This window comes from Aotus nancymaae, unplaced genomic scaffold (genome assembly GCF_030222135.1).
Source record: "Aotus nancymaae isolate 86718 unplaced genomic scaffold, 86718_ANA_hifiasm-v0.15.2.pri h1tg000006l, whole genome shotgun sequence".
NCBI classification, from domain to species: Eukaryota; Metazoa; Chordata; class Mammalia; order Primates; family Aotidae; genus Aotus; species Aotus nancymaae.
Window position 1 is genome coordinate 39,581,256 of NW_026988417.1, and position 25,176 is coordinate 39,606,431.

General features: G+C 46.3%; 2 protein-coding genes across 7 annotated transcripts in view; one reads left to right on the forward strand and one right to left on the reverse strand.

Moving 5' to 3' along the window:
* The window catches only part of NSUN7 (NOP2/Sun RNA methyltransferase family member 7), a 60,795-nt gene extending 52,999 nt beyond the window's left edge, over positions 1 to 7,796 (forward strand). Inside the window, exon 11 of the mRNA XM_012474920.2 lies at positions 7,200 to 7,796. Within this exon, the coding sequence (XP_012330343.2) occupies positions 7,200 to 7,310 (111 nt within the window). The 3' untranslated portion in view covers positions 7,311 to 7,796. The remainder of the gene's footprint in view (positions 1 to 7,199) is intronic.
* The window catches only part of APBB2 (amyloid beta precursor protein binding family B member 2), a 404,376-nt gene continuing 379,715 nt past the window's right edge, over positions 516 to 25,176 (reverse strand). For all 6 annotated transcript variants that reach the window (XM_064366631.1, XM_064366633.1, XM_064366628.1 and 3 more), the window contains 6 exons: positions 18,910 to 19,024; positions 15,687 to 15,774; positions 14,110 to 14,193; positions 11,876 to 11,991; positions 9,976 to 10,155; positions 516 to 4,506 (listed from right to left, as the gene is read on the reverse strand). In XM_064366631.1, the coding sequence (XP_064222701.1) occupies positions 4,339 to 4,506; positions 9,976 to 10,155; positions 11,876 to 11,991; positions 14,110 to 14,193; positions 15,687 to 15,774; positions 18,910 to 19,024 (751 nt within the window). In that variant the 3' untranslated portion in view covers positions 516 to 4,338. The remainder of the gene's footprint in view (positions 4,507 to 9,975; positions 10,156 to 11,875; positions 11,992 to 14,109; positions 14,194 to 15,686; positions 15,775 to 18,909; positions 19,025 to 25,176) is intronic.

Consider the following 25,176-nt stretch of genomic DNA (forward strand, 5'->3'; position numbering starts at 1 on the left):
TACTGCCTAGAGAGAAACCCCTGGGGAAGCGCAAGATGAGCGAAAAGCAGGGCCATGCTTTAACTTTCATTTTCTGCCTTCCTGTGCCTAACAGTTCAGCTAACCAGATTCAACTGATTTTTCTAGTTACATTTCATTTTAGATTTAGTGTGAATATACCTCAATTCTTTATTCTTTAAAGTCAAGTTCTTAAAGGAAGTGATTAGCTTCTTTGTGCTGAAATATCACAATCCTAGAGAGACCGCTTACAAAAGACTGGAGCTGGTGACTACACAGGCTTCTGTGTCCAGAAGACCAGCTGGCCCTCCTGATCACCAAATAAGTACGGGGTCATTACTCAAAATTTAAAGTTACTTCCTAGTTCTTATCAGGTAGAAATATGTAGTAACTAATCAAAGCAAAATGTTCCATTACTAAAGTGATTTCTAAAAAGTTTTAAGAATAACTAGAGACACTAAATTTCTATTTCTATTCCTTGTATATGTGACTAAGATGTCAGATAAATGAGCCAAACATTTTATGCAGCTAAATTTATTCTCACAACAAATTACATTTAAATGTGTAAAAGCCGTCAACAGGAAAGGGGGCATAAAGGAAACAAAGCGTTCTTTCAGGGGAAGCAAGCTGCTCCGGAGGCCAGGGACTGACCGCTTGCGTTGACACGGGGTGAGCGGGTATCTTTGCCCTGAAGCTGAAATTAAACTTTCTACTAGCTGTATAGCACACATGTTAGACGTGTGTTAGGGTTAAGCCTGGCCAACTAGAGAGCGAATGGGCTTATTAGTTAAATTGTGCTAACATCAGTTAGGGAAATGCTTGCCATGTTGTATGAAATCTGGGGTTCGTTTTGCAATGCCTGGGACATGAACAGGCCATACAAAAGGAGGAAAGCTCTGGGGCTTCCAGGCAATGGCCTGGTGCCGAGTCATCTTACCAGTGTCCATCTTGAAATCATAAAGTGGATTTAAAAAGAAGTAGCAGTGCCACAGTTTATCACCAAGAACTTATTTTAATGGAAATGGGTCTAATGTCCCTTCATGCAACAAGACAGATGAACAAAAGACAATGGTCCTAATTAGCTATGAGTGATCTTTTATCCAGGTGGAAACAAAGGGCATGTGGACATGTATGTATCTCTTACATGAAATCACACATGTTGTGAAGGGTATAAAAAGGAAGCACCAAGCAGTGCTTTAGTCTGCAAAGGAAGGTTTTTAGCCATAGGCATGTTGGCTATTCCCCTTGACGCTGCCAAGGAGCAGATGTATGAGGTGGCAAGTCTGTGTCTATCTAGCTGCTTTTAAAAAATAAAAGGAACTTTAAGCATTTTGCCTTTTCTTCTACATATCCCAATAGAAATGTAACTACAAATCATTACAAAACCACTTTTTAGGCCATGTATAGTTCACTGAGATTACTTAGATCTGGATACATTGTGAGATAATATCCAGGAAAGATAATACATTAACACAATAATGCAGTATATTTCAGTAAAAATAGAATAAATAAAATAAAAATATTTTAAGCTGTATTTAACAGGTTAATTAAAAATATGATAAGACATACACGGCATCGTGAACATGGCTGCCTGTTTACCGAATCACAGATCTAAAGAATGCATAGATAACCGAAGTGTCACTAAGATATCAGGTAAAACATTGGCATCCTTTCACAGACAAATACACACATACTTTCATACATACTTTTTGGCCATGGCAGAAAGTGTCTGAACATACTGTTTAACATAATTTTACAAAATTAATTTGCATTTACTATGCAATGCCATTTTCAAAACAACACATCTGCAGTAAAGTTTTCAATATGTAAAGGCTATCATTCATCTTAATGTATCCTATAATTGCATATATAAATTAGTTTGCTACTTAAAGCTAGCCCAGCATTCTTGATCTTGAAAACAAGCAAATGTATGCCTTAAAAAATGAAGAGGGGGTTCTGGTAGAGATTTCCAATATAAAAGTGGATCATTTGTTTAGAATTTTGAAGTTTATCACACTAAAATGTTTCACTATGGAGACCAAGATGAAAGATCACTGTAAATGATTTTTGAACAGCTTTTCAAAGGGTACAGCAAGGATTTTCTTAATGCAGGAATTTCTTATGATGGCACTGGTTACTTTAAATAGTATATAAGTTGGTGAAAAATAGATTGCATTTCTAAAGTAGCATCATTTTTGTCGTAACATTAGGGTGCAAAAACAATTCCACTCCCCCTGCCCCTCACCCCTCATGAATTCCAAGGGAATGGCAGGTAGAAAAGCCACCCACTCATTCCATCTTGATCTCTGGTGGCTAAGTACCATGGGTTAGGAATGTCTCTACCACAAGTAACGTCATCTCTGGAAAATCTTGTAGATGGAACAGGCTGTGAATGTGGAATCCTGTCCTCTACAATACGTTTGAGGCACATTGTAGGAAAACAGTCCTGGACTTAGAGAGGGCAATGGCGTCAGAACTAATACCACTGCGTAAGGAATTTGGACATCTTCCTCCCACTTGTATGAGGAATTCTAAGATTGCCTGACAATAGATCTTTCCATACCTGCTCTTCTTAGTATATGCCCAGAGTCATTCTGGAAAGGCTCTTCCTGACGGACATGGAGGCAGCATAACACAGCAAGAACGGGCATCGGGAGCCGTGGGTCCTAGTCCTGGTTCTCTCATGAACTTTGGTGAGATCTTAGGCCAGTGGCTTTAGCCTCTTGGTACTTCATATTTTTACTTCTCAAGTGTGTTTAATACCTTCTCTACCTTATAAGGCTCAAATGTGAAAGAATGTGGAAAGCATTTTACAAGTACATAGCAGTATATAAACAGAAAGCATTACTTTTATAATTGGATGTTGTAAATGTTAATTTTGACATTAAAAAGAAGTAAACAAGACTAATAATGAGATTGATCGCCTTAGCAACTTCCTTTTAAAACAACAATGTCAACAAGAGTCTAAATCTGTATATCTTTACAGCTAAGTTTCTTATCTACATAAAAAGGAGCAGGAAAATGCTATTTTTGGGAAACTTGTTAAATAGTCCATTATTCCTAGGTAGACTTTGCTCAGATACGAAAATTTCAAATCTTCAAAGTAAAATGGAAAAAATATAAATTTAAAAATATATCTAGTTGAGTCCAACAAATTCTAATATTAAATACATAAATTCAAGGAAAGGTTCAACCTAATGTAATTTGTTGCCATGGACAATACATGATGGACAGACAGCTTTCTGGGCAAAAAGCATCAGAGGGAGATTGAGCTGGATGCAGAATACCAACAGAACGTTTACCTCTAGCACATGGACTAGCAAAAATAACTTGGTGGTAGAAATCTAAAATAATCGTGCATGATGGAAATATCAATGACATCTCATCAACTTCAAATTGCATATCAGCCAATTCTCAAACTAAGGATGAAAGGCTGATGAGGAGTATTTCATCTGAATGTTTATGTAGAGAATGGCCATAGTGAACTATAATTCTCTAGCTGCACCATACAATATAAGGCAGAAATTTGAAATATGTCCCACCCAAAATGCATTATGATTTTGTTAATCTCTTTGAAAAATAATCAGTTTGAAAACCATCTGAAAAGAAAGGCTATGTTTTGTTCGATTTTAATTCCTCAAATTTCATTTTTCATCAATTTTGAAGTTTCACTTTTTTCAAACATCCCACAAACAGCTGTAGACATGAAATGGCGTCCATATGTCAAAGAGCTTGTCAGGGAAAGCTGCCAGTTGGTTTCTATACTGATGCCAACAGCCAATTTTGTCAACCAACAGGTTCAATTTTATGAAAAATGAAAACACAAACTCGCCATCCTATTTTTACAGCAACTCAATGGTATCTGCTATGCAGTGCCTACTCCAATGTTGAAAACAGGGCAAAGTGCTGTAGGACTTAAAGGTTGCTTGTGACAGATCCAGTCAAGAAGACAGCGAAACTAACTCAGGCATCATTCACTCCAAGGACGCAGCCTTAGTTCACTAGGAGGGGTGTGGCCACATTCTCCTCTGTGTGTGTGTGTGTGTGTGTGTGTGTGTGTGTGTGTGAAGTTAAGTAATGTTCACAATATTTACAATAAGAAAAAGACCTTCCACTGCTCATGATGTAACTTACAGCAAAAAAAAGTATTCATGCTTCTTTTCATATCACATGATGGTGGCAAGACGAGAGAACATGCTTGTCTAACACTGCTTGGTTAAGGGTAAATTCTCTGAAGACAAGGCATCAGCAACTGGATGGAAGGTCAGATGGCGAAGTTCATTTTCTTTAGTGTAGCTAGTCAATCTTCAGGTAAATATCAGAGTTCTTTCACATGGGCAGCTATGGCGTTTCGGTGACAGGGCGTTTCTGTTTCAAAGTGTCAATGAGGGATAAGACCCCTCGTTTTACATTGGTTGTGACTCTTCTGGTCACTGAGTCTGCTGGTGGTGGAGGTGGTCGAACTTTCTGAGAAGGCGGCCTGGCTACCAAGCACTTCTGATATCGTAACTGAAATAAAACAACACATGTTTTAAGGTAATTAATAATATATTATTTCTTCTTCTTTAAGATGACTTTAAGTCATCATCCATAGACTCCCAAAGGTTAGCAACTTAGTGCCTCCACATAAATCCAAGAGTTCTTTTTTTCTGAATGTGAGTGCTTTAAATTCTCCTAAAAGATCATTAGGCTCAACAAAGGGGTTCTGGCTTTTGCCACCCTTTTCTTCCATCCATTTCCACCCTCCACGTGTCCTCTATCTTAATAGTCCCCAATGAATACACCTCACAGTCAATGAGCTAATGAAACCAGAAAAGATTGGGAAAGAGTGTGTTGATTACATTTTTCATCAGAGACATGCAAACCTAGGCAAGTGCTCATGGCGCGCTGACAGCACAGCAGAAAGGACACAGTTTGAATCTAAGGTCTATCACTTGTGAACCCCAGGTGAATTATTAAATCTCTTTGAGCCTCAGTTTCTTCAGCTGTAAAATGGCTGAAGAAGGAACTGTCTGCAGAGTTATGATTAAATAAGGAATGACTGTAATGCTTGTGGAATGCCTGGAATAGGCCCTAGCAACACAGAAGGCATTAAAAAATGTTTCTTTCCCTCCCTATTTCCTGCTTTAATAAAAAAGATGAGGTATTAAGATTTCAGGATACATTTTACATACAAGTCTCAATCTTTATGGATTAATTTTTAAAAATCCATTAGCACTGGCACCAGGGATAATTCCCACACTTCAGAAATTTAACACTGTAGTCTGCCTGCTTTTACATAATGGGAAGATAATTCTTTAATTAGATATAAAGTCAACATTTATCAAAAATTTTTTTTCTAATCCAAATACTTTAAAATACAGTTGACCTGGCCAGTCATGGTGTTTCATTCCTGTAATCCTAGCACTTTGGGGGGCCAAGGCAGGTGAATCACTTGAGGCCAGGAGTTTGAGATTTGCCTGGGCAACATAGTGAAACCCTGTCTCTACAAAAAATACAAAAATCAGCCAGGTGTGGTGGCACATGCTTGTAGTTCCAGCTACTTGGGAGGCTGAGGTAGGAGGATTGCTTCAGCCTGGAAGCTGAAGCAATTGCTTTAGTAATGAAACAGGCTGCTGTCTCCGTAAAAAGCAAGACTCTGAGGGAAGGATATGGTAGTGTTCTATCATATCCCATAGGCTGCAGTGAGCTGTTAGCGTGCCACTGCACTCCAGCCTGGGCGATAAAGCGAACCCTGTCTCAAAATAAATAAATAGGCCGGGCGCGGTGGCTCACGTCTGTAATCCCAGTACTTTGGGAGGCCAAGGTGGGCAGATCACGAGGTCAGGAGATAGAGACCATCCTGGCCAACATGGTGAAACCCCCATCTCTACTAAAATACAAAAAATTAGCCAGGTGTGGTGATGGGCACCTGTAGTCCTAGCTACTCCGGAGGCTAAGGCAGGAGAATTGCTTGAACTCAGGAGGCGGAGGTTGCAGTGAGCTGAGATCACGCCACTGCACTCCAGCCTGGCGACAGAGTAAGACACCATCTCAAAAAATAAAAATAAAATTAAAAATCAATAATGAAAAAAATGAAATACAATTGATCTTTGAACAACAGAGTTTGAACTGTGCGGGTGCACTTATGTGGGGATTTTTTTTTCAACTAAACACAGATTGTTGCTGGTATGCAAAACCCAGTTATTCAGAGGGCAGACTTTTCCTATCTGTGGGTTGTGCAGGACCTGAATATGGAGGACTTTGGCATACTCAGAGGTCCTAGAACCAATCTCCTGTGTATACTAAGGGAGGACTGTCATTCCACGGCTTTAAAAGAAAATCAACTTAAATATTAATAGTTTCTTTAGTCTAGTAATGGAACAGGCTAATGTCTCTGTAAGAAGCAAGACTCGGAGGGAGGGATATGGTACAGTGTTCTATCATATCCCTTAGGCCACAAAACAACCCCTTTCAAATCAATCATATGAAATATGAAGATTGATTACATGTCTCCTCTGTGTAAGGCATCTTACTAGGCCCACATCACAACCCAAACCACACACCTCTAAAGTACGTATATGTCAACACAGGATGCTGGACTTGGAATTTCAAACAGTAGTCACGTATATCCAGTGTGAATCAAAACTGCACCTAAGTACTGGATTTCATAAAGGATCCCTCTCTGTTCTAACTTTCGCCAAAATGTCTTCCATTGGGCCTGTAACACAGCTGTAATATATGCCTAAAAATTAAGTAGATTCAAAAGAATGTGAGTGTCAATAGGTATTTACATGGTATAAATTCACATATGGATCTTTCAGATGGAGAATCATGCAGATTTGAAGCAAGAAGAAAGCCCCTGAGCTAGAAACACTGGATTCAGAGTGGGTGGGAAGGAAGAATGGTTTGATTTTGCTAGCATGCCTTATACTAGATTGGCTGAGCTGTGTCCACTCGTTGCAGTGATTCAATTAAAGTAGGAAGCAAATGAGTAAAATTGTTTCCAAGAGGGAAAATGCATCTGAAAATCAGAAAACCAACTGTAGCCAAGAGATAAAGCTCATTGTCGTTATCACTTAAAATGTATAATTAAGGCTGAAAGCCATTCATTTTATGACTAAAACCATCTGCTATGATCTGTTTCAATTTCATAAAATACCGTAATAGTTGTCATCCATTTTTGCTTGGCTGAAATCTCCCATTTTCTATTTTCTTCACAGATGCTCTTTATCTCATCAACTCCCTGCACCTGGTCAGTGGATTCACCTGATTCTTCTCCCGCCCCTGCTCCCCTTACCCCAGCCCTGCTTCTGCATATTCAGGGTGTCTGAATTAGAATCTTGGCCCCACAGTTCTTGGGGGGAGTTGGCCACTGTCACAGAGGGCGGTGATAGGTGTGAAACCAGATAACAAGTATCCAATGCCAGGCCTCCCCTTCTCTCTCCTTCCTGCTCTATTTCAAAGGATAAAGGCCAACTGGCTCTTTTTCTGTGCCTCACCTTTGCCATCTGCTCTTCTACTTCATCCTCTTAACATTTTTCTTAGACACAGTACCCTTCTATGTTGTCCAGGCTGGACTCGAACCCCTGGGCTCAAGGGGTCCTCTCACCTTGGCCTCCTGAGTAGCTGGGCCTGCAGGTGCATACTTGCCCTTCATTCATAACCTAACAATGTGCTATGTCGGGGATTGTGGTGGGGGACAGAGAGCTCCCTTCCCTTCCCTAAGCTCCACCCATTCTTGGTTCTTTGCATCTTCTCAAAGTAAAAGGTCTCTAACTAATTCAGAGGCTAAGTCCCTCTTCTCGGCATTTTTTTTTTTTTTTGAGACAGGTTCTCACTCCGTCATCCAGGATGGAGTGCAGTGGTGCAATCACAGCTCACTGCAACATCCACCCCCAAGTTCAAGTGATCCTCCAACCTCAGCCTCCCTGAGTAGCTGGGACTACAGTTGCATGCCACCACACCAGGTTAATTTTTGTATTTTTTGGTAGAGATGGGTTTCACCATGTTGGCCAGGCTGGTCTCAACCTCCTGATCTCAAGTGATCTGCCCACCTCAGCATCCCAAAGTATTGAGATTACAGGTGTGAGCCACTGTGTCTGGCCGCCTCGGCTCTATATCTACCACCATTTTCCACAAGAGAAATCCTAGCTGGGCATGGTGGTGCTCCCTTGTAGTTCCAGGGAGGAGTTCAAGACCAACCTGGGGAATATGGCAAGACCTCAATTCTTCAAAAAAAAAAAAGGGCAGACCTCTCCTATCCTGAAATAAAGAATAAACCCATCAGTGTTGGCCTTCAAGCTGTCCCTTCACTGTTGGACTTTGTAAGTCATCCTACTTTAGGGCCTCCACTTCTTTTTCCTCTCAGTTACTTTTCAATCCAGCACAGTCTCATACTTCTTTTTCTTATTTATTTTTTTGAGACAGGATCTCGCTCTGTTGCCCAGGCTGGATTGCAGTGGTGCCATCACAGCTCACTGTAGCCTCGACCTCCTGGGTTCGAGCCACTCTCCCACCTTAGCCTCCTGAGAAGCTGGGACTACAGGCGTGTGCCACCAAGGCCGGCTGAAAGTGAAGATCCTCATGCTTTTATTTATAGCATTTTCTACACTGTAAAAGAGTTTGGGTTTCTGTGTTTCCCCCACTATACCTGAGCTCTGCAATGCAAGGACTGTATTTCAGTCATGCTGAATGCCCCAGATTCCAGCCATGAGTGCGGGGCTGAATTAAATTAAGCACAGGGGCTTCCACATGCAGCGTCCTGCCCAGCCAGGCACCCTGGCCTCTCGAAGCCTCTGCTCCTGTTTGTTTCCAGTGCTACTCTCCTGGTGTGGACACTCCTCCTCTCTCCCATCTGCAGAAGGTAACTGGTCTCCTCGCTGACCGCCACCTCAGCCTTGTCCCTCCCATCTATCCTCTATTTTGTCATCTTCTTTTTTTGCTGGATACTCTTCTAAAACCCAAATACGTGCTGGGCGCCCAGGGGCTCATGCCTGTAATCCCAGCACTTTGGGAGGCTGAGGCAGGGGATCACCTGAGGTCAGGATTTTGAGACCAGCCTGGCCAACATGGTGAAACCCCATCTCTACTAAAAATACAAAAAATTAGCCGGGCGTGGTGGCGGGTGCCTGTAATCCCAGCTACCTGGGAGGCTGAGGCAGGAGAATCCCTCGAAACCGGATGCAAAGATTGCAGTGAGCTGAGATCGCACCACTGCACCCCAGCCTGGGCAAGAAGAACAAAATTCCATCTCTAAATAAATAAATCTAAACACAATCAATTCAACCCCAGGTTTAGCAATCCCTCTGAAGAAAATCAGGCCTCCGCACACCATCATAAGCCCGCCATGATCTGGAACACACCTCCTCCCAACTCAGGCCCAGCATCCAACCTGCTGCTGCTAGAACAAACTGCCCACAGGCTTTGGTGCCCACTCATACAGCTTCCTCTTTTTTTTTGAGATGGAGTCTCGCTCTGTTGCCCAGGCTGGAGTGCAATGGCGCAATCTCGGCTCACTGCAACCTCTGCCTCCCAGGTTCAAGTGATTCTCCTGCCTCAGCCTCCTGAGTAGCTGGGATTACAGGTGTGTACCACCATGCCTGGCTAATGACTACCTAACAGAGTTGTCGTAAGGACTGAGTTAATAGATTTCTTTTTAAAGTACTGAATTGAATCCAAACTGTACCAATTCATGCATGAACAACATTTCGCATATGAAACTGATTTGGGATCAAGAATTGACAGTCTTCAAGTCTGTGGTTGTAAAGATCATCGGAGCCTCTATCTGGCCCCACTTCTTTCAGGAGTCCTGGCCTTTTGATATGTAATCTGTTTATCACAACTGATTCTGGCCCCAGGAATGAGAGTGTTATAAGGTAAAGCATTACTTTAGGGATACGATTTTTTCTTTTCCATGAGTGATTCTGTTCTAATGTATGGCATACTAAAGATGAGTGGAGGCAGGAGGGCTCAACAGCCTGTGCTAGGATTACTCACCATGCAGGCAGCCTGCACCGCCTCAGACACGTTACCGGCGTTAGGCTCGCACCAGAAAACGTGGCACTCAAAGTGCTGGTTCCCCGTGTCCATGATGAAGGCAAATGTGTGGACATCCTTCCCGACACCCATGAAGGACAGGAATCGCACACGACACTCCACTAAGACTTCCTCTTCATTCTGCAAGAGACATTATGCAGCATCCAATCCGGAAATCCCAGGATCAAGCTTACAGTGGCAGCACACGGGAACTGGTATTCAGAAAGCACAGCCAGACCGAATTCAGAAAGGACCCATGATTTTCTCGAAAGGTGAAACCTTGCCCAAATGTCTGAAGAGGCCATCACCACGTGGCTACCCCATTCTGGAGGTGGTTCTTGCTCTGCAGTACATTGCTGTCATGGGGTGTGATGTGTGTCCCATTCTCTCTCCATTATGCCATGTGCCTGTGAGTTCACTATGGGGAGGAACAATGCTGTCTATACTTCTTACATCTTGCCCAATACAGGACACCCAGTGGCCCAAAACCCATTTGCCCAAGTAAACTCCTAGAGCACGAGAAGAAAGGGATTCATGGTATCTTTCTTCATCCAGTGATTCTTACCCAAAGTAAACACAGCACACTGATCACATTTCCATCTAAAACCACATAAAACAAAAAGCTGCCAAGTCAACAAAAAGTTGTCAAATAGTTTTTTTCTTTCTTGCAAACTGGTGTCCATCTGGGATCCGTACGAGGCAGCGTAAAGAAACATTCAGAATTCTTTCTTATCAGATGAACACCACATCCTTTGCAAGAACCATATGCAAGTTTTGAATTAATAAACACATCCAAAATGTTGACTTTTGGATCATTAACATCTTGACTTATTAAATATTCACTCTGGTGCCTTGGGAGTGTTTAATGAGCAAAGTATGCTAGTGTGAGAGGCTGGGAAGCTTTCTCAGGAGGAAGGAGGCTGCGGAGGAGATCTGGGTAAGGGTTGGGTAGGCAGAGGGTGGAGCATGGAGGGAGCAGTGCTTGTGACAATGCTAGGGTAGGGAAGAGCGGGACGTGCTTGAAGACCTGAGGAGAGCCCAGCACGGCCAACTGGAGGCAGGCAGTCAGCACCCTGCCCTCTCTCCAGAGTGAACGTGGCGGCTGTGGAGCAGGCTGAGGACTGGGGGGTCTTTCCATGGAAGGTGCTTCATAGAGGCAGAATAGAAAAGTGGGAACAAGTCTGGGCCCGGCTGTCTGATTTGAATCCTGATCCCACTGCTTCCAGCTGTGTGATGATGGGCAAATGACTGAGCCTCTCTGTGCTTCAATGTCTTCAACCACGAAACTCGGATAATTTGGGTTGAGGCGAATGTGGCCTCGCTCAAGACAACAAACAGCCCCGTCTGCTACTGATAGCGTCACAGGACTCTCCCGAATGGAAGCATCTTCTGCTTCCCAGCCCCAGATCACACAGCACAGGCAATACTGGCGCCCTGAGAGAGTGTGACTGCTAGCGTCACATAATCACCTCTGCCCTGAGAGTGTGTGACTGCTAGCGTCGCATAATCACCTCTGCCCCGAGAGTGTGTGACTGCTAGCGTCGCATAATCACCTCTGCCCTGAGAGTGTGTGACTGCTAGCGTCGCATAATCACCTCTAGCAAGCAATTTCAGTCTCTGGGACATATGAAGAAGACAGAATCTGCAGCGACAGAAGAGAAGTTTCTCAGACCACAGGAAAACAGAGGTATGCACAGACTTAGACCCGGACAAAGGGCAAAATCTTTCAAATGTAGGTCATCTTAATCACAAACACGCACAACTCCAGCCTTGACTATGTTTCTAAGTTCCACAGAAAACCACTATGTCTTATGCTCACCGTAACCCTAACACGGCAACGTCAAAGATGATTCCTTCTCACCTTTTCACTGATGACAGTCACAGTGGCATCGGCCACGTTCATGTTCACTGACAGCCAATCCTCCTTGTTGGATGAGGTCATAAGATTTTCTATGGCACTGTTCAGAATGTCCATTCCTGGGGACAGAAAGCATAATTTAAAGTGTCCTAAAGCCACTTACCACACTCAAATGTGGGCTCAAACCACCCAATAACAGCTACACCCAGACTGATCTTTTATAGAAGACGGGACACTTCATTCTCATGTTTGCTCAATAGGAAAGAAATAACAGCTTTTGGCTAAGTGTGGTAGTTCATGTCTGTAATCCCAGCACTTTGAGGGGCCAAGGCAGGAGGATCACTTGAGGTCAGGAGTTCAAGACCAGCCTGGCCAACATGGTGAAACCCCCTCACTATTAAAAATACAAAAATTAGCCAGATGTGCTTGCTTGAACACAGAAGGCAGAGGCTGCAGTGAGCTGAGATCCCACCACTGCACTCCAGCCTGGGCAAATGAGTGAGAATCTGTCTCAAAAGAAAAGAAAAGAAATATCAGCCTTTTTAGTAGGAAAGGAGAGTCAGGAGAAGCTCTGGGGACTTGGTGCGAGGCGTGCTGTCTACCTGTCTTAAGCAGACCATGGCTCATCAGCCTCTCCCCACCCTCGCTGTCTCTCAATGGCACCTTTATGGTGGATCCCCCATTCAGTGGGGCCTTTTTGCCAGCTGTTCCTTCAGTCTTTTTAGGGGGTAGGGATGGGAGTGACCACTTTATTGAGGTATCATTCACATGCAATTCAGTCACATAAAGTGTGCAATCCAGTGCATTTTAGTACATTCACAGAGTGCAACCATCACCTTCACCAATTTTTTTTTTTGAGACAGGGTGTTACTCTGTCACCCAGGCTGGAGTGCAGTGGTATGATCACAGCTCAGTGCAACCTCAATCTCCCGGGCTCAGGTGATCCTCCCACCTCAGCCTCTGGAGTATCTGGGACTACAGGCATGTGCCACCATGCCCAGCTAATTTTTGGAAAAAGAAAATTTTTTTTTTGTAGAGATGGGGTTTTGCCATATTGCCTGAGCTGGTCTTGAACTTCTGGGCTCAAGAAATCCACCTGCCTCAGCTTCCCAAAGTGCTGAGATTACAGGTGAGAGTCACCATGCTCGACCTACCACCATCAATTTTAGAACAGTTGCATCACCCCAAAGAGAAACCGCAAACCTGGTAGGGGTCATTCTCCATTTCCCCCTGTCCCCCAGCCCCCTAGCCCCAGACAATCCTTACCTGCTTTCTGACTCTAGAGATTTGTCTATTTTGGACATTTCGTATAAATGGAATCACACAGTATGCAGTCTTTTGGGACTGACTTCTTTCATTAGCATGTTTTCAAGCTTCGTGCTATAGCACATTTCAGTCCTTCACTCCTTTTTATTGCCAAATAAAATTCCATTATATGGAAGTATTCCATTTTATTTATCAAATTATCAGTTGATCTGTCAGGATATTTGGGTTGTTTCTACTTTTTGACTATCATCAATAATTCTGCTGTGAACATTTGCATACATGTTTTTGTATATGCAAATGTTTTCACTTCTCTTGAGTATATGTCTGGGAACTGAACTGCTGGGTCTAAGGTGACTCCGTTTCACCTTTTGAAGAACTGCCAGGCTGTTTTCCACAGCAGCTGCACCATCTTTAAGCCCCCTAGTGGTGCATGCGGCTTGCGATCTCTCCGCAGTCTTGTTTAGCCCTGGTGGAGGCTCCATTCCCAGTCTCCTTTTGGTTTGGTGTAGCCGAGCAACCACATCCTGCCACTGGGACGTGAGCCGAATGCTGTGTGTGCCACTGTTGTGTCACACTTTGACAGCATGAAGCCTCTGCAGCCCTTTCTCATGGCCCACCAGCTGACAAGACACGAAGCAGGTGCCCTGGCCTCAGAGACGGAGGCCCCGTTTCAGAGCAGCAGAGCTCTTCCACGGCCCTGGGTCACTCAGCTCTGGACTACTGGGTAAACCAGAAATCCACATCTGCATTGTTGAAGTCTATATGCTGGGGATGACCCGTCAAAGCGGCCTGTCCCTCTGCTGCTCTTTTGATCAGGACCGTTTATGTTCTCTGGCAGGTGACAGTGTGACAGCTTGATTCAAGAGAAGGCACGAGAGTCAAAGAGCAGGCCTCACCCTCCCTGGAGGGCGGATGCCTCCCATGAGCTCCCGCCGCTTGCAAAGTGGAAAGACAATAAACGCTTCACATACCGACTGGCTTGTCTACAGGCAGCATGCCCAAGTACTGCACGTGGAACTTCTGGACCAGCTCGGTCTTTGGTGTTGGAAAATCTACTATAGGAAACAAAAGCAACACATCTTTCTCAGTGGTTCCAACATACGTGACAGCCATGGCTCTGCGTCATCTGAAGGCTCAGGACACCCCCGGTGCCATAACGTCCTATGCTTCGGGACGTAGATGTAGCAACTATTCTACAAGAGCAGCATTTCTCACTCCAGATATTGGGGCTCTGATTCTGCCAAAATCTTATTCAACTTTCAAGATAGGAATGCATTTGAAAACAAGAAGTGGCATCTAAGTGTTAAAGCTGCTGCTGTCTCTTTGATGGACATTAAGTAGCAGCTTTTGATATCCTATTTATTAGGTATGGTCGCTGCCCAGAAAAAATGTAATCTCAAAGGGCAGAATCAGAGACATAGGAAAGATAACGCAGTTCCCCAACAATAACCAACTCATGTTTTCATTTTTTTTTTTAAGAGACCGAGTCTTGCTTTGTTGCCCAGGCTGGAGTCAGTGGCGTGATCCCGGTTCACTGTAACCTCTGCCTTCCGGGGTCTAGCAATTCTTCTGCCTCAGCCTCCCAAGTAGCTGGGGCTATAGGCACATGCCACCATGCCCAGCTAATTTTTTGTATTTTAGTAGAGACGAGGTTTCACTGTGTTTCTAAGGCTAGTCTCGAACCCCTGAGCTCGGGCAATCCACCTGCCTTGGCCTCCCAAGGTGCTAGGATTACCACCGCACCCAACCCACATTTTCTTTTCTTTTTTTTTTTTTTGAAACACAGTCTTGCTCTGTCGCCAGGCTGGAGTGCAGTGGCGCGATCTCAGCTCACTGTAACCTCCACCTCCCGGGTTTAAACAATTCTCTTGCCTCAGCCTCCCAAGTAGGTGGGACTACAGGCATGCGCCACCACGCCCAGCTAATTTTTGTATTTTTTAGTAGAGATGGGGTTTTACCATGTTGGCCAGGATGGTCTCGATCTCTTGACCTTGTGATCTGCCTGCCTCGGCTTCCCTAAGTGCTCGGATTACAGGTGTGAGCCACTGCGCCCAGCCCACATTTTCTAAGATTAGTCAAGTACAGTAGTGAAAAGGGGAGAAAGAGGAGGACAGGAGTTTGATCTGACTGAACCATCAATTGAGGTAACTCATTACCTTCAGAGCAGCCCAATGCATGTGTTTTTAAACTAGCCAGCGTCCTTACCCCAGGCTATATATAAGCTTTAATATGAAGACAGTATTCTTAAAACAAAGAACACAAAATACAAAACGAAATGAAAACAAAGGCAAAAACTAAAGACAATATGCTTTAATCTTGTCCAATGACAACAAAACTCATCCTGGCTTTGTGGCTAACCCTAGTGATGCCAAATCAACCCTGTGCCTCTGTGGGACCCAGCATACTCGCTGTGGGACCCGACTCGTGCTCGCTGAGTTGAGTGTGCTCTTTAAGGAGACTTGAAATGCCAGAGAACTATCTGAGCGCCTTCAGTCCTGGACCAGGAGAGACAGGGCCATAACGAAGACAGGAGGGGCTGCCGACTTACCTTGCAAGGGGACGTCAAGGTTCACATTGGTCCTCTCCTGTAAGGAGCTGCAGGCCAGGGCTTTGGCATTCTTCCGTTCCGCCATAATCTAAGGGAGAAAAAGCACAGCTTTGGCTCGTGGCTTCAAGCCCCCATGTCTTCAGCTATTCCAACCTGCAAAGTGTCTAAGTCGATTTCACTTCCAAGTTACATCAGCTGTAGTCTACTGCCCGACCTCCCACCCCTGTGTCTCTGCTCATTTTCTCTGGGAATGATAGGTGAACAACTATTCCTCAGAGTAGCAGTCCCTAATTGCTTGGAATGGACTCTTCCCATTCACCAGGCTCCCATCTCTACTAGAAACAACCTAAACAAATCTCCCTGGTCATGCACAGACCCTGCTGGCCCGCAGTGGTCAGCGGCACCCACAGCAACGGCTTCTTCCAGTGCTGCCAAATGCCACCTTTTAGATACTCCTTTTAGGGCTGTGAAGACAGAGTACACGGGTACTCTGTCACTTCAAAATGCACCACTGTCACTTACTAGCTGGGTGTCCTTGACCTTGGGCAAGTGACCTGACCTCCTGTGTCTCAGTTCCTTGACTGCACATGGAGGTGAAAACAGTACTTGTCTCAGAGGGCAGTTCTGAGGATCAGGAGTGGGTGTGTCAAGCACAGAGCAGGCCTAGACAGCGTTAAGCATTCACAAATGTTCCCTGCTGATATGGTTTGGCTGTGTCCTCACCCAAATCTCATCTTGAATTGTAGCTCCCTTAATTCTCACATGCTCTGGGAGGGACCTGGTGGAGATAACTGAATCATAGGGGTGGTTCCCCCATACTGTTCTCGTGGTGGTGAATAAGTCTCATGTGATCTGATGGTTCTAAAGGGGTTTCCCCTTTCTCTCGGCTCTCATTCTCTCTTGCCTGCTGCCATGTAAGACGTGCCTTTCGCCTTCTGCCTTGACTGTGAGGACATTCCGGCCGCGTGAAACTGTGAGTCCATTAAACCTCTTTTTCTTTATAAATTACCCAGTCTTGGGTATGTCTTTATTAGCAGTGTGAAAACGGACAGACACACCTGCCATTTCTGCTGTTATCTTCAAACTGTTCTAAATTGCTTCTCTTCTATGATGGACACTGATGTCTGCTTAAGAGGAAAGCACTTTACACCCCTCTTCTCTGCCAGTTACAGAGCTGCGGGTTTAGGGACTGAAAGAAGCCTCCACTTTAGTGACCCCAAAAGTAACTTGGATCTTCATTCCCAGACTAAGTTTTCCGTTCCAAGTGGAGTGAAAGTCATTTCCACCGCAGACTTCCACTTTGCCTGTCTCCAGATGCGTGCCTGGGGCAGCAAGCAAGACGGCTGCTGACGAGAATAAAATCAAGGGTTTCCTGTGCACTTACTCTGTGCCAGGCCATGTTCTAAGGGTTTTACATTAGACTATGAGCTCCATGAGGGCAAGGACTTTTTTTTTCTGTTTTGGTCAGTGCTCTCACCCCAGTGCCTTTGATGGTGCCTGGCACATAAATGGCATTCCATTCTATGTGGGGCATGAATGAATGAGAAACGAAACCCAGGGAGCAGGTTGCAATGCTGCAAACACAGCAACGCCCTGGTCTCGTCAATGCAAGAACGTGAACACGGGCTGGAATAAATGTGGTGATCTGAAGACCAGTGCCCATCCCGCACATCCCCATCATGTGAGTCAAAGCAGCCAACTTGAGAACTCTTTCACTTTGAGGCTGGGGACAGCTCCCTGCCCTGTCCCTCCCTCAGGTGGCTTGTACCTCCTGCTCGGATAACAGGCTGGGCCAGCCCATGGCCTGGGTTGGGTCTTGCCGGCTCAGGAGGAATCGTGGGAGCGAAGCTGGGTTATGATGTCAGCCTGAATCAGAAAGGTGATGTTCAACAGAAGGGATGGTAAAATCCTGCATTTACATTCAAGAAACTAAGCAAGTCTGGGGAATGGAAAGGCCTGGCTGAAGGAAGCTTGTGCCAGTGTCTTGGGGGTTTGGCTGCCACCATCTGAAGAGAAATCAAGGGGCAATGTGGTTGCCAAGAACATCAAGCACCCCAATAGTATATCCTTGGAGATCAAGCATGCCCCTGGTCTGCTCTCTGCTCACTTTTAGAATACCATGTTCATCTGGGGATCCAACCAGAGTATGCCCAGAAGAAGATGGTTAGGGGCCTGGAATAGTCATGCGACCCAAACGTGGCTGCAGAGACGGGGGTGGAGGATCTGAAGAGGAAGGAAGTCAGGGGCAAGAAGACTCAATGACAGATGCTTGTCCAGAGCCTGCCTTTAAAACACACAACACATGGTGAAACACAGCAAGGGTTCAAGTGTCTGAAGAGCTGGCCAGCAAAGAGAATGGGGGAACCTTTCTCTGCTGCTACAGATGGCAGACCTCCAGTCAGGACCTGGAGGCTCCAAGAGGAAGATTTCAGGTCAACATAAAGACGAAATCTCTAACAGCCAGAGCTGCTCGGTAATAGAACCTCCTCCTGAAAAGTAAGAGACTCCACCTGTGGGAGTCCATGGGCGTGCAGGGCAGAGGGTGGGGGGGATGTCTGCAAGGGGGCGGTTGTGCTGGCGGGAGCGGGAGGCTGGACTGGTGACACCAGACTGTTCTCATTCTGAGTCTCTGTGACTCTGGTTAAGGAAGCAGGGCCCCTACTAGTGTGAGACAATGACCGCATTCTTGCCTCCCAGCTACAGAGGGGGCTTCTACGAGCCATTGTGTGTCCTCAGGAAGTTGATGTGTGTTGATGGCAACCCCCAGAGCTCCCTGCATTTGCAGAAACCCCGATGGTTTCTTGCCACCCTCCTTTCCTGTAGTCTTTTTCTCTACCTGCATTCGCTCTCAGGTCAGATGGCCCCACCCCTGGAAAATCTGCCTTGATTCGTTTTCCCTGTTTTCAGGGGTGTACATATCTCTGCCATTGCTTTTGCCTATCTGAGATATACATATCTATATCTCTATATATATGTGTATGTATGTATGTATGTATGTATGTTTTCAGGCTGCAGGAGGGACTATGGTCTATTCATTTTGTGTAGATGGAGTGCTACTTAGAGCGATGGCTGGCCTACAGCAAGAATACTTTAATGACTCTGGCTGAACAATCTGCCTGCTTCTCAACTGCAGGTCAATGTACCCACCCCACTACCCTTCCACATCCCTTTATGCAGTAAGACAAAAAGAGAGAGGCGGCCCGCACTAGCCCAACCCACTTACCTTGGAACAGATCTCGTGGAGGCTTGTGGCGATGGCTTTTGCTGGTGTGTCACATCGAAATACATGACATTTCAAAATTCTTGTATCTTTGTCTCTTGCTACATAAGCGAAATCCCTGTGCAAGCAAAATGTATCAGTATATTAGTAAAAGAAGCTACTTACCAACACGTACTTTAGTTATCAAGTTAACTGAGCTAGCAGCCAGCATGTCAATAGTAAACAATGTATTACAATGATTAAAAGGAAAATTAAATTTCAACAGCTTCCTATCATACAGTTTTAGGAATATTAGAAATTCGTTTCTGAGTAAAATACCTACAATGTGGGCTGGGCACAGGGGCTCATGTCTGTAATCCCAACACCTTGAGAAGAGAAGGTAGGATGATTGTTTGAGGCCAGAAGTTTGAGACCAGCCCAAGCAACACAGTGAAACCACTGTCTTAAAAAAAAAAAAAAAAAAAAAAAAAGCCAGGCGCAGTGGCATGGATATATAGTCCCAGCTACTCTGGAGGGTGCGGTGGGAGAATCACTTGAGCCCAGGAGCTTGAGGTTGCAGCGAGCTATGATCGTACCACTGCACTCCAGACCAGGTGACAGAGCAAGACTCTGCCTCTAAAAAATTTCTTTTAAAGGCTGGCATGGTGGCTCACGCCTGTAATCCCAGCACTTTGGGAGGCCGAGGCAGGTGGCTCACCTGAGGTCAGGAGTGTGAGACCAGCCTGGCCAGCACAGTGAAACCCCATCTCCATCTCTACTAAAAATACAAAAAACTAGCCAGGCGGGTGGTGGGTGCCTGTAATCCCAGCTACTTGGGAGGCTGAGGCAGGAGAATCGCTTGAAGAACCCAACAGGCGGAGGTTGCTGTGAGCTGAGACTGTGCTACTGCACTCCAGCCTGGGCAACAACAGTGAAAACTGTAACTTTCAAAACCCAGTCTGTTGAACTCTTGGAATCTCTAACAACCTTTAGTGAAAACTGAATTTCACAGAACCCTTCTATCTAGTGTAATAACCAGTGTTATGATTAGAAAACAGAAAGGCTTGAGGAGAGCATGAATCGCATGATGAGATAACGATACAGACAGTGGCGCAGCAGAAGCAAACAATAGGCTGTGATGTAGGAACATGTGCACAAACGATGGATCAGCCCACAGCTGACTGAGACAGTTGAAGGGCAATCACAGGGAATGTCGGAACACAAAGACACCGTGGACTGCAATCCTTTGATTGTGTTCAACACTTCTCAGACCTCAGATCTCAGGGCGACAGCAGCAGCGCATTATTTATTGCTAGCTCAGGCACCTTGGTGAGCATGCAGCTAATGCGGGGTGTTCGCTTTTGTTCTACTGATAAAAGGATACTGACTGTGACATTACTTGGCTTCTAAAGAATCATGCGGTAAGACTGAATTTCTCAATGTTAACACTGGAGGCCAGTGGTTTAAAGATGAAAGCGTTTATATATATGAACCCAGCTTTACCCATGGGGATTCACAGGGATTTATCTGCATCTGATGCTAAGCCAGGATACTGTCTGGAGATATAAGTAGAGATGAATTTATTTTTAATGATTTCTCTTAAGGTAAGACTTGGCAGCCTTTTCATAGACTATGATGGAGTCTTTCCCCAAGATAGCCCTGGCGGCCTTGGGAAGGGACAGGGATTTGCCATGGCAGGCAACTGGCCATTGTGAAGGTCTGGTGGGAAAACCCTGCCTGGCAACCTCACCTCGCCACACCCAGGCAGCCCTGCAGCGGGGCTCCGTAAGCCCAGGATTCAGCTCAGAGGCGCCTTACCTGGCTGCCCTAAGACGCTTTAACCACGGGCTGTCCACACCTGACCTCAACATTTCTCCTTCCAACCTCCTCCTGCTTCCTCATGTTCCAGCTCAGTGTCCTCCATGCTAGAACCGGACTCCCCCACCTCACCTGCCACACCCAATCTCCACGTTCGTCCTGTTTCACCTCCAGGAAATTTCTGGCATCCATCCCTCTGTTTCCAGCCCTCCCACCATGCAGCCATTCTAAGCCAGTCCTTGCCTCCCTGCCTGAGCTCAGGCTGCCTCCATCCCCTTGCCAGGACTTGGCTGAAGCTGGGGGAGAGCCTGGAAGGTTCCTCGCACACAGTGCACACACCAGGGCACTGCGAGTGTCTGAGTGTGTCTTCCCCTCAACGCTCTGCGGCTCCATGAAGATGACTGTGCCTAACTCATCCCCAGCACCTAGTCCAGGCCTGGCTATCACTGGTACTACTAAGTGTTTGCTGGCTGAGTGGAGGCGCGAGTCTGCGGCTGAGTACAACGTGAGCCTGCCGCACACATCCCTCCTTCTTGCTGACAAAGTTGGCCCTCGGTCAGGCCTGAATGGGTTCCATGACTGGGCTGGGAAGTGGGTTGGGGCAAGGCACTGGGCCCAGACTTTGAGGGGTAAGCAGTTTTCACACTGTGGTCCTGAGGCCTTCCCATCCAGCCTCAACCACCATCAAGGCAACACATAAGAAATGGACAGAGGACATCCCTTTTGGAGATCACACTCAAGGGACGCCTTGCTTCTGGTCCTCCTCCCTAGACAGGTCCCTCAGAAATATGCCACGTTTCCATGCACACGACTCCAATCCTTCCAACTTCTATATGCAGCTGCCATGTTCCCGAGGCCAAATCTCCCCAAAGCTCCCTGTGGTCAACCACACAAAGTCCAAATCTCTGGCTGGATTTTAGGAGTTCCAAAATTTGTCCCACCAACTTTCCCCCAACTGCACAGCTGCCCCTGCTGCTCCAGAAGAGGTGGGTCTCGGTGTCTGCTCACAGTGGTGTCTTCCCTCACGTGGTCACCAGCGGCCCTCCCCATACCGTCCAGCGCACGCCCGTCTACTCAGCATGGCCTGGCTCCACGGCCTGCCTGGTACTCTGGTCCCAGGACCCTGCTTGGGTCTAAATGCCCCAAGTATTTACATTCTGTGCCACAAAGAAGAAGAGGTTGTTATGCCATATCTTTTATAGTTACCGTATAGGTGTCTGTGTCTGTCCTCTAAGAGATAGCAGCAGCCAGAAGGGCGAGACATTGAGATTCTGGCCACCCACCTTCAAGTAGGGCTGAAACTACGCAATGCAACCCTGGGCATCGAATCTGACCTCGTCTTTAAGTGAAGGGGTTGAAAAACATGATTTCCAAGTCCCTCGCCAGCTCTGACATTCTCCAATAGAAGCTTCCAGGATCCATCGGCCTCTCCATGGTGGCTGGCAGGCCCCAAAGTGCAACATCCCAAGGTTACTGATGGCAGGGGTAAACAGGCCCTGGTCAATAAGCAATGGATTATTCCTATCGAACTTCAGCTGCGTGCCCTCTGTGCCTCGGTTTTCTCACAGGCAGCCCTTTAGGCTTAACTTAAACAAATTATGATTATTAATCTTCATTTTCCTCTAGCACAGAGGAAGGTGACTGGTGCCTTAAGGGCAACCATCTGGAACCCACAGCTTCTCCAAGGAGAAACTCAGCAGCCTCAGGCTTTTTTGGGAGGGATTCTCATTATTTTTTTTTTTTACAGCCATATCTGTTGTTTCCTTCCAGGTAGAGGCTAATAGATTAGGGAGGCAGAAATCTGTCAGTCCATGATGGTGGGTGAGTCTGGTAACTAATCCTCTGCAGGTTTCATCGCTTCCCAGGATAAAACAGGTGCCTTCTCCTCACTGTGGAGGTCAAGAGATGTGCGCGTTTCCCATTTCACTCTCACGTAACATATCCTGAGTCATCCTAAAACAGCTGAGAGCCCTAAATACGGAGATCTGTAAGAGGCAGTGAGGCCGTTCTTTCAAGCCTGGACCACAGACCAGTGGAGCGACTTCATCTGCGCACGATGAAATATACAACCGATCAAATTTTGTTATGATTCAGAACGAAATCCAAGCATCACTTGCCTGTGTGAAAAGCCTGGCTTTTCGGCACCTGACTTCTTAAAAGGGCTGCTGCAGGAGAGTCATGATCCCTCCCCACATCCCAGGAACCTGTGGCTGTGTTCCCTTACATGCCAACAGGGGCTTGGCGGATGCGATCAACAAAGGATCCTGAGATGTGGGTTATCCTGGACTCTCTGGGTAGGACCAGCGAATTCACAGGAGAAAACGGCAGGTACCTTCTTCATAAGGAAAAGAACAGGAGGCAGGTGCCAAGGAACGCGGGCAGCCTCAAGAAGCCGGAAAAGGCAAGGAAACAGATTCTCCCCAGAGCCCCTGGAAGAAACATAGCCTGGCCAACACTGGGATTTGACACTTCTAACCTCCAGAACTGAAAAAGAATCCATTGGTGTGGCTTTAACCCACGTGGTTTGTGGTCATTTGTTACAGCAACAATAGGAAATGAATGCAACTGCCATTTGGATTTTATGGTGTGGTATTAAAGACTGTTATTTTAAAAAATATTCAGTTCATTACAGGACGGGCGCAGTGGCTCATGCCTGTAATCCCAGCACTTTGAGAGGCTGAGGCAGGCGGATCATGAGGTCAGGAGATCGAGACCACCCTGGCTAACACAGTGAAACCCCGTCTCTACTAAAAATACAAAAAAGTAGCTAGGCATGGTGGCACACACCTGTAGTCCCAGCTACTCGGGAGGCTGAGGCAGGAGAATCGCTTGAACTTGGGAGGTGGAGGTTGCAGTGAGCTGAGATCACACCACTGCACTCCAGCCTGGGTGAGAGAACAAGACTCCGTCTCAAAAAAAAAAAAAACATTCAATTCACTTCTACAAGTCTACAAGCGCCTTCTAGCTGGAGTTATATATCAGGCACCAGAGAGGCAAACTCAAACAGATAAGGTTCCATCCTTGCAAGACCGTGTCTAACGTTACAGATGGGCAGTGAGGTTTGAGCTGCTGCTTTAAGTTTAAGAAGGACCTCATCAGGGTAAGAAGGCAGTGGATGGTTCAAAGAACATGGAAATGGGTATGAGCAAAGGCACGGAGGTCAGAAGGCCCACCGAGTATTTGGGAGAACTCCTGGCTGCCCTATACGTACGCCCTGGCACTGTGGTGAGGCACAGGGGCAGCTGCAGGGGAGTGTGCAGGAGTCTGTACTCAGTTTGCACAGTGCCTCGTGTCTTGCCAGCACTGGCCCTTACTCTGAGCCATCCTAGCTTAGCAATATTACAGGTGACCCCATGTGATTTGTTTAGTGGGACAAAGCGTGCCAAGGGAAAGAGACCGCTGGGGGCTACTGCGGTGGTCCAGTGCAGGAGGATGAGCAAAGTGCAGTCTGAATCAGCATCTGTGAGAACAGGGCAGAGGAGACAGATGGAAGAGGTGCTGGAAGGATGGCTTGCAGGAGTGGCAGATGTGTGAGAGATGTGTGGATGAGGGAGAGGATTCAGAATAATTCTGGGGTCCCTGCTAGGACAGCTAAGCACCCCATCACTGCAGTGGGAGAGGGAGGAGGGCCCGTTTGGTGCAGGAAGCTGATGAGCTCCAGGGTGGACAAGATGTCTGGGGTGCTTGTGCTTGAGGTCCGTCACCAGGTGATGAGGCCCACCAAGCAGGTGGGTGCTGGGACTCTGCGCTGAGGCCTGTGGTCTGGGCAGGAGACATGGATCGGGGAGGCAGCTGAAGTCGGGGAGCAGGTGAGAGTGTGGAGCATGAAAAGACAGAGCTGGCCAGGCACGGTGGCTCATGCCTATAATCCCAGCAGTTTGAGAGGCCAAGGTGGGTGGATCTCTTGAGGCCAGGAGTTGGAGACCAGCCTGGCCAACATGGCAAAATACTGTCTCTACTAAAAATACAAAAATTAGGTGTTAAGTGCCTGTCATCCCAGCGACTCGGGAGGCTGAGGCAGGAGAATCGATTAAACCCGGGATGCAGATGTTGCAGTGAGCCAAGATCGTGCCACTGCACTCCAGCCTGGGTGACAGAGTGAGAATCTGTCTCAAACAAAAACAAAAACACCAAAAATTATGTGGTGGCTCATGCCTGTTATCCTAGCTACTCGGGAGGCTGAGGCACGAGAATCGCTTGAAGTCAGGAGATGGAGGTCGTAGTGAGCCGGGATCATGCCATGCACTCTCGCCTAGGCAATAGAGCAAGACTCTGTCTCAAAAACAAACAAACAAAAACACGACAAAGCAAGGCCTGGCGACTGGGGAATAGGGCAGGAAAAGCCCAGAAGAGGCTGGTCCCAAAGACATCAAAGAAAGGGGGCTCAGGCAAGGGGGTAGAGAGCTTTCCAGAACAGCAGGAGACAGAGCAGGTGGTCTTAGCCACAGGGAGGTCTGCAGTGACCTGGAGTTT